This window comes from Hydra vulgaris, chromosome 15 (genome assembly GCF_038396675.1).
Source record: "Hydra vulgaris chromosome 15, alternate assembly HydraT2T_AEP".
In the NCBI taxonomy this organism is placed as follows: Eukaryota; Metazoa; Cnidaria; class Hydrozoa; order Anthoathecata; family Hydridae; genus Hydra; species Hydra vulgaris.
Genome location: NC_088934.1, coordinates 22,990,001 through 23,000,423, shown reverse-complemented (window position 1 = coordinate 23,000,423; position 10,423 = coordinate 22,990,001). Strand labels below are relative to the sequence as shown.

The 10,423-nt window shown below is 28.8% G+C and overlaps 1 protein-coding gene across 1 annotated transcript in view; it reads right to left on the bottom strand.

Annotated features, from left to right (window-relative positions):
* Positions 1-9,105: 9,105 nt before the first annotated feature.
* LOC136091659 (uncharacterized) overlaps positions 9,106-10,423 on the bottom strand; it is a 3,661-nt gene continuing 2,343 nt past the window's right edge. Inside the window, exon 2 of the mRNA XM_065819367.1 lies at positions 9,106-10,423. This exon is cut by the window's right edge and continues 623 nt beyond it. Coding sequence (XP_065675439.1) covers positions 9,228-10,286 — 1,059 coding nt within the window. The 5' untranslated portion in view covers positions 10,287-10,423 and the 3' untranslated portion in view covers positions 9,106-9,227.

Genomic DNA, 10,423 nt, shown 5'->3' with positions numbered 1-10,423 from the left:
GGTTTCATCACTGATGTGGACATACCTGATGATCTGAGTCATCTGCTCTTTGTGGGAGGCATCTGGAGTGCAGTCAAACAGAATAGAGTAGTATTTAGCTTCTTTGATGTTTGACAAAATTTCTTTCCTGACTTTCTGCCCAAGACTTGTTCCCAATATAAGATAAAATATCGGAATTTTTTCTAATCACTGGAAGAGTTGGTTTACCGCAATTGATACCAAGTGGTTTTCCGTATTCTAGCATTTTTTTGCAATTTTATCTTTATCATTTAGAGAAAGTTTATTTGAAAATAAACTTAATACAGACACCTGCTCCGTTAGATACCAAGAGTGTCTACTTAAAACATATTGGGCTTTTTCAGCAGGTACACCGAAGTTTGGTATACCTTTAAGTGCTTCTAGATCATTAAATAACTCTATATCATTAATTGGTGCATCGCAAGCCTTTGACGCTTCTAACCAAGCTTTAATGTAAATGGCTGTGCTAAAAGTCAAAAAGACTTTAAGGTTTTTTAAATCAGATTTGGGTAAATCTTTTTTAAATATTAACATCTTTGGTGCATACAGCAAATGCGCCATCCATCTTGCATGATGGTGAGCACCACATGTTTTGCATTTCTTGGGCTCTTCTCCACCTAATAAAAAAATTGCTAGTTCTACAGCCTCTTTGTAATCGTCTCTTGGGTGATGCTTAGAGTGCAATACTTTCTCTAAGAAATTGCGAGTTTCATTTGCTTTTTGTTTTAAGAATGAATTTTCAAGATCAAGGGATCTATTTGAAAGTTTGAGAGGAATTTTTTTAGAGTGAAGCCATTCATTTTGAAAATTATTAAACTCTATATTATCATCAGATGATGTCTCTTTTTGAAATGAAGCTTTCCAAAACGATCCTAGGATTAATTCTAAAACATGATTACGACATGCAAGCCAGAGAAGCGTTTTTATAGATTTGCATTCTTCAAGAAGAGTTGCCGCTCCGTTTCTTACTCCAGTATTACAAGCCGTTGTATCGAAAACTTGGGCAACAATATTATCTTTAAGATCCCATTTTTCTAAATCTTCTATGATTCCTTTACATATAGAATGACCTGTGCCTGACTGAATAGGTTTAATAGATAAAATTTTACCTTCCTCGCAGTTTGGAAAACCACTTACTAAAACAGTTAAATAGTCAAACTTTTTACCAGATATTTGCTTCATAAGTTTCCCATCCCAGTGAAGAGTTAAATAATCTAATCTAACTTTTTTTTTAAATTCTGCCATTATATTTCTTGCCATAATTTGTCTATTTTGCTTACGTGCTCTTCTAATTGTGTTTAGTGAAATATCTACATCATTAGCTTTAACCCCACCTAAAAAATACAGAATATAATTTTTCTTATCAACTAATCACACTAATAAAAAACTCATGAAACTGATTAGTGATTTAAATATCAATCCAAAAAGTAACATAGAACCAGGATTGCTGAAACATTCATCATAAGCTGTGCGTTTGATAGTTTAGATCTATCAGCAGTTACTGTTATCATTGGATGACAAACAAAGTTTCTTGGCAAAATTAAATTGATATTATCTGATACAACATTTTCCATTACACCTGCAGAAGATTCAAAATTATTTACTTCATAATCAATTTTAGAAGAGCTCTGAGAATCTGAGTACATAGACCCTCTAGACGCAGCAAAAAATGATTCTTCAGTTGAGTCACTATCACTTTTATAAACGCTGAAATCAATTTCTTTATCATTTAATTTTTTTTTCTTTTTTTTATCGATTCTTAATTTTTCTTTTTCCTCCTTCTCTATTTTTATTTTGACACTCAATTTTAACAAATTATCTTTTCCACCTAGTCCTCCGGTTTTTACTCCACTTTTGAGTGTTGAAAACCAGAGAATATCTTCTTCTGCATTTAAATTTGATCTGGTTTTTTTAACACATTTTTTCCAATTCGGAGAACTAATATCAAAAAAATTATCCATTATTTTTCTAAAGCCTTGAATAAGTAAATCTTTTTTTGAAAAACATTTATGTTTAGACTTTGCAAGACTTCTCCATTTATCATGTAACTTAATAATACTTTCAATAATATACTTTTCCTGCTTGCAAGGAATATCAGCTTTATCCCAAAAAACTTTAACGGTTTTCATTGTTAATTTTGCAGCTAATTTTAATTTTGAAATGTTGCTTTGAGTACATAATTCTTTTGTACATTTAGAAAACACTTGAATCGAATTGTTCATCATTTTTAATTGATACCTTAACAAGCAAAACAGAAGATGAATTTAAGTTTATTTTCAAATTGAAAAATAAAGTTATTTTTGGAAATAAAAAATTTAAGTTATAAAAATCTTTAAATAGTATAAACCTAAAAAATCTGTAGACATCTCTAGTAGTAGGCAGAGAACTGGTATTAATATCTGCCAGCGGATATCCAACCAACCATATTTCATTTGTCGATTTCAATGCTTTTGAATATTTCTTTTTAATTGACTCAGTCAAATTATTTTTTACAGACAAATTCTCTTTTCTTTTTTGTGTATGCGATGCCATGTTAAAATGAATTAAATTTTATGACTGCTAGAAAAATAATAAAAAGTAAAACATCTTCATTTCTTAAAAACGAATGGAAAGATGAATATAATTATAGAATTAATAAATTTAGTTGCTTTCTTAAAAAATATATTAGTGTTATGATACGTGCTTCTTCGTTTTTTTTATTAACCTTGTTTTTTAAATTATCTTTAAACACATCTAAGCTAACTATGTTGTTTGAAAATAACAAGTTATTTTATTTTAAATCAAAAATCTTTAAGTATCGTAAAATTTCATGGTATTTAATTATATAAAAAAGAATTTTAATTACATTTCTTTTTGTATGTAAACTTTATGATTTAGCGGCTGTTACTTATGCAAAATAATTAGAAAAAAAAGAATAATTCGAATCAAAATACAACAAATTAGTTAAAATAAATAAAACACTGCTGCATGCTGCAGTAGATTATGTTGCATTATACATATTATAAATATTGCATATTACATTATTTTTAAATAAACAAGAATGCGTCGCGTGTATTGTTCGTTTACATGAAATACAATAGAAATATCATTATTAAATCATTATGTCATTAGTAAATATTATGCCGTCATTAGTAAATATTATGCCGAACAAATTAAAAAACGGAACAGAAGTAATGGAAGTTTTGTGTTTTGGATTTATTCATAATGTATTTAGGGCGTTAGAATTTTAAGACCGGCGCTTTATTTAAATAATTCAAAGCAAAATAAAATATGGCTTCTAAAAGGAAAGCTGAATGGTCTGATAAAGCAGTACAATTAGAATCAAAGAAATACGTTAAGCTGGATCAATATGGTAACAATATACAATGCTTGCTATGCAATGTTGGAATCAAAGTCAGAAAGGAGAGATCTTTTACTACACATGAGTACGATCAACATTGTAAATCCATTTCACACGAGTTATGTGTTCGTAAAGAAAATGAAGCCGGGCATTCCCAAACGAATATACATCAGTTTTTTCCAGTTGTTTTTCCCAAAGATTCGAAATTAGAAATTGTGGCTAATTCTGAAATTGATTTTAGTATTATTCCTGAAGCTAAAATAAAATTAACTAAACCATGTGACGGTGTATTTAATAAGAGAAGAGAACTTGTAATCCTTTTTAACTCATGTGGCATTATGGATAGTATGATAACTGATAATTCAAAATTTGTTAAAATAGATGATAAAATTTATATTCATAGTATTCGATGTACTAGAAATCACATCAAAAAATGTGATCTGTAATAGAATATCACCGCACCTTAGAATATCACCGCACCAGAAGAAATAATGAAAACGAGGATGCGTTTTGAAGTAATAGAACTTAGTAGGGTACCGAGTGCGTCCGAATAATACAAGAACGTTCATAGTTTATAATAATAACGCAACAAATACATAAATGAAATTCATTATTAATATGTTGGTATATACGAAGTCCGCAAGACATGGTACTATAATTTAATTTTTAATTCTAAAATTGATAATTTTCTAGTAATATTTTACATATTTTACATATTTTCAACCAGATGAGGGGATGTTACATTCTAAGCACTATTTGGTTTGTTGTTTTTTAACAAAATACAAGGGCGATGTGATATTCTACACATATAATAGTAGCATGCCAATATTTCTTAATTTTATTAAGAGGAGGTGATATTCTTATATGTTATTATTATATATATGTTATTATTATAAACTATGAACGTTCTTGTATTATTCGGACGCACTCGGTACCCTACTAAGTTCTATTACTTCAAAACGCATCCTCGTTTTCATTATTTCTACTGGTGCGGTGATATTCTAAGGTGCGGTGATATTCTATTACAGATCACTGCATTAATTTATGTAGAAGTCGATCATTCACTAGCCGATTAGAAGCAATGCAGATAATAACATTTAATGAAGGAACTGAGAGTTCTTAATATCTATGAACAAAATATCTATTGCATTCTTCAGTTCATGTTTAAACTCAAAAATGATCTGGTCCCTGAAGTCTTCCATAACTTTTTTCGCCTTATCAATCACAAATATCAAACAAAATACTCTATCAAGAACTACTATATTCCGAAAACCACTTTAAGACAATCTAAATTCTCAATATCCAGCAGAGGACCCCAATTGTGGAACTCATTTCTAACAAACAAAATAAAAACTATAAACTCATTCCAACATTTTAAATGCGTTGTAAAACAACAGCTACTAGACCTCAACATTAATGAAACAATCTCTTATTTTTAAAATTTTTCCTTTTTCATTTTAAATCTTCAAATTTTCTTGAAATTCTATTTTATTACTTACTTGGTTATTTAATGATGTTCATTGTAAAAAAAAATAAAAAAAAAGAAATAAAAATAAAAAAATAAAAAAAAAAAAAAAAAAAAATTTATATGTATTATAAATATTTTATTATATTTGTATTTGGTTTATATTTTTGTTATATTTTGTCAACGACAAAAATGGGGCAAGATGATAAGACTATTGTCTTCTACTGCTCCAGTCATATATTTCACGGTAAAGTGTTGTACAAACTTATATTAATAATGACGAATATATATATAAATAAATAAATAAAAAATAAGAGATGTTTTAGAAATTATAGAATCGTCTGAAATTCGTGATGCAGACTTAGAAGCTCTTAAAAAATTTGTAAAAAGCTGTAAACTTAATCATGCACGGTGTAATGAAAAAACGAAAATTGTTAGCTGCAAAGGTCAGTTTAAAAATTGAAGGTATTACTTCATTTTTAAATCTGAAAAAAGAACTTTTGGCAATTGGAATTACTGTTTCAGAAACCAATCAAATTTCAGGATATGATTCCTTTTTCCGATCATTTCATAAACTTTATAAAGAAAATCCTAAACAAAATGGAACTCTACTACATGCAATGCAGTCTTGTCTAATTTCAAAAGCAAGTGGTAAAACGAATAAAAAATTTCAAATTGTGATGTTAGATTTTTTTTTAATGCTTCGAACATTTGGTAAATGTGTTTATAGATTTGTTGCTGCAAATCTCCCTAGTGTTTCCTTGAGACATATACAACGCGTCACTGCAAAAACATCAAATAGTTTTATTCTTGATGTTTCTGTAGATGGCCTTAACAAAAGATTAGATAACATTTATGACATAATGCCTGGAACCAATAAACTAATTGTGTCTGTATCTATGGATGCTACCAAAGTAATACCAGCCCTTCTAACTTGTGTAAAATTTAATTGTATTGTCGGAAAGGTTGCACCAAATCATATACTGACAATAAATGATGAAACACTTAGTGGTATTGACAATGCAATAGATCTAGCAACAGAAGTTAAAGCAGTTGTTATAATGATTCACAACTGTCCTGAAGGAATGACACTAATGAAACTTCTATGTATTCATCCCCAAAGTACAAATGAAAGTAATCATAAATTTAATAATCACATTTATGATGTTTTAATAAGACATCCAAATTTTGATGTTGTTTCATATTGCACAGATGGTATATCATATGAAAGTAAATGGATAACAAAGACTTTAATATCATTTCTGGATGCAAAAAAATACTCCCATATCAAAATGCCGAACAAGAAGAGATAAATAAAAATAAAAAAATGTATTTTATGAAAATTGATTGCCATGATATAACTAAATGGCTTGCTGCTGATTAAATTGTTTAAAGTCTTTTGAAGTTTCTTTTTGATTTATTTTTAAACTCGTTTTGGTACTCCATTAATAATTTTGCACTTTTTGAATATATTTATTTCATAACTATATAGCAAAGATATATATATATATTTTTTTTAGAATGATAAGTGAAAAGATGAAGTTCTTAACTTCACTGATCTATATCACACACACACACACACACACACACACACACACACACACACACACACACACACACACACACACACACACACACACACACACACACACACACACACACACACACACACACGCACACGCACACGCACACGCACAAATATATATATATATATATATGTATATATATATATATATATATATACATATATATATTTATATTTATATATATATATGTATATATATATATAAATATAAATATATACATATATAGTAATAAAATATATACAATAGGGTGACCCTTATAATAAGATTTTTGAAAAATATCTAAATATGTAGAATATAATAATGGAATACTGATTTTAATTTTTTTTTTTTTAAATATTTTGAGCTCAAGACCCTTAAAAATATATGTAGACCCTTAAAATATATAGATAGACCCTTAAAAATATGACGGGCCCCTAAAACTTTGAATAAAAAAGAAGTTCTTCTAAAGTAGGTCAACCTGGTACTCAAAAAAAGCGAATTTATATAAAAACTATATAAAAATAATTATATTTTTAATACATATAATATATAATTACTTCCCTTTATTCTAAGTGCAAAATCAGTTTGAAGCTGATATTAGTTTTGGGTTTTATTTATACTAAAATTTTCACAATGAAAAAAACTCAAGAGCTAATAAGGATTGTTTTGCAGTCCTTAAGACTTTTACTATACCGTTAGCAAGCTCATTAATTCATTGGCCACCAACTCATTTAAGGCATTATCATAGAACAATACAACTCCTAATTCAATTTAAGTCAACAAATTTAACACTAATCTATAAAAAAGGTGACAAATGTGGAGCCTAATAATGGGGAACCTAATTGAGTATGAGCTCAATTTCAAATTGTATTTTGGGACAACAAAGTTGTTTTCTGAGAATATTGTAGGGTATTTATGACTGACTTTACTAAAATAAGATTCAAATTTTTTGGCGACATTACTAGCTTAGTGTAAATTGAGTTTATAAATGTACTAATACTAGTAATAATAAATAAATAAAAATATAAACTAAGGGGTCGGCACCGCTGCTGCTCCTAAATTGCGTGGCTCTTCGGGCTGCCCAAATTATATATTTCATTTCAAAACTTTAAATCATTAAAACATTACAACTCTATTCTTACGTCTTATTATAAGATTTTGTAAAATATTTAAAAAATGGCTCTCTACTTAAATTAGGTTGCCGACCCCTGGTTTGACTTATCGTTGCGTCAGTTACAAAAGTTTGAAGTTTCAAAACCTATAGCAGAATATTTAGTATTCTTCTAGCATTATCTCCCAGAACGAAAGTTATCACAAAATATCTCCTACAACCAAAACTCACCAAAATAAAAACAACAATAAAACCTATAATCCTATAACTTTAAAGTTATTGTATGCAACATAATATAACAATATAATTGTTAACACTAAAAAAAGCCTTTAATTTATTTCAACTTTAAAAACCCTTATAACTTTAAACTATAATAACTTATATGATAAAAATAAAAACAATGCCCTCAAGTATACTTGCAAATCCGATTTTAGTTATGGCAGGTTAACAAAAAGGTTATTAAGAATGGAACTTTTTTTATAATTTTGGTCTCTTATAAAATTATTTAAAATTTAATATTAATTTCCAGAATAACAAGCTTCTTATTAAAGATTTCGCATTATTTAATTTAGTAAATACACGGAGAATTGCCGCACGCCCAAATATTTTCATTGCGCCTCTAGACCTACTTTGCGGTCGTGCGGGTCTTTCAAAAAACTGCGAAGGTCTTCCGTTTTTGCTATGCGGTCGTGCGGGTCTAAGTGTAAGCTCAGAAGGCCTTCAGAGACCTTCACGCATATAGATGTCAACCCTCCTCATATAACTGAAACTTAAAATGAAATTCGGCAGAACTTAGAGATGAGCTACATAAACACTTTCATAACAAAAAATGATTTTTATAGAAAAAGGAACAATATTTTATGCATCTACTAGAAAAATTCCCAACCTTCACAAAGAAATGATTATGTTTTGTTATAACATTTTGTATTTACATTCGGAAGAATACATGCATGCATAATCATAAAGAGGCGTATATTCGTGTAACTTTATAATATATAAATAAATAATTTCAAAACTTCCCTTTTCGCGCTTTTGTTTTTGCAAATCGTCAGGTTAGAATTATTTTGTTCTAACTCTGCATTTGTTTAAACTGAGATAAATCCAGTTGAAGTTTTAAACTGTAATGCAGTAGAATTGGAAATATATTTTTCATTAATGAAAACTTTTTTCAATACTTGGCTATATACTAAAAATAATTATTTGTTTTGAAAAAAAAAGTAAGTTGCTCAAACTGCTATTATGGCCCGACCCTGTTTGGAGATAAATTCGATAGATACATTTTGCGTTAATATTATTTTGTGCTATCTCCATATTTTAGTAAAAACAGTTTAAACGTTTTGCAAAAAGCAAATGTATTACAACAAATTACTTTTAACTTAGGGATTTAAACGCAAATATAGAAACCTAATGCACTTCGTTGGAAAACTTAAATGGATGGGATGATATAATTAGCTTTGTTTTATTGCTACTTAGACAGAATTCAACTGATATTGCTTCTGGAAGGATGGGCAGCTTTTATTAAGAGCTATATTATTTAAAGAAAATCATTTCTATCTAAAAAGATTTATTGAAAATAAACAAACAAAATTTTTAATACAAATAACATGTTAATAACAGTTTATACAACTTATACAACTTATACAACTGAATGTTGCATAACATAACTAAAGTATATAAATAAAACAATTAAAATAAAATTTGTTTCCGGATTGAATAGTTGAAAAAAAACTACTGAAATAAGGTTTTATAGAAACAAACATCTACAGCTGGCATGTATGGGTACATAGAAACAATGTCTTTTACTTTCTCACTAGAAATTTCAATATTATGTGGAAAACAAGATGCCAATGGAATTGATGGTTCTTCAAGATTACTTCCTGATCCTCTAGTGTTTTTTGGCTTAGACAGCCGTGCCTCTTTATAAATATCTGTAAAACGATTCTTGAAATACACATGACCAGGAGCATTAGACCTATATACAAGTGTTTTGACATTAAAGTATGGAACCTTTTTGTAGTTCATAAGACAAGCAATTTTTGAGAAATTTTTGATGTCCTTTTTTTGCATTTGGTATACAAAAAATGGTTTACATTGGTTAACATTTAACATTGCTTTTACCAACTCGGGAGGGCTGAATATTTCTGCTGAATGTAATGATTTCTCAATCTGACTATGTATATTATCACATTCCTGAATGGAGCTATGCCCTGGCTCACAATACTTTTGCTCAATGATTTCAATATTTGGATGATCAATAAGAAAGTCACACAATGCAGCTGACATATGACTGTTTCTATTTTGTGGAACACAAGAATCAAACCAAAGTAAAAACTTGTCAATATTAGGAAGATCCTTGTAAACTTGATTTAGCATACATATCACAGCACTAGCAATATCGTTACCAGAACGATCAGACATACCTTCATGCCGTAATACACAATATGCTTTTTTGTTTAGCGAGTAACCTGTTTTGTTTAAAAAGTAACCTGTTAAATTATAACAACTGAGCTTTCTTTTATAAAAGAAGTTTCCCACGTTACTTTTTGGCAAGCTCAAGACATTTTGTAGATCAATACAAACTATGGTTGTGGTAGGGGAGTTCAACTTTCGATCCTTATCTCTCTCGATCTTTGCTTCATTTTTTGATGCAATATGCTTGTTATACTTTTGGATTTGCTCTTCATTTGCATTTTCAAGAATGCAAAATTGGTAGCATGTATCACACAGATCTTTTTTCGGCTTTTGAAATTCAATATTAAATTTGGTGTTAAAAATAATGCGGTACATACATTCCTGGTAAAATTTTATATTGAGTGCAATATGTTAAATATAAATCATAAAGTTTCTTCAAATTTAATGAACCATCAAAGTATTGTTTGCAGGAAATGCTTCGACAATAATGTGACTCAACTCGTGGAAACAAG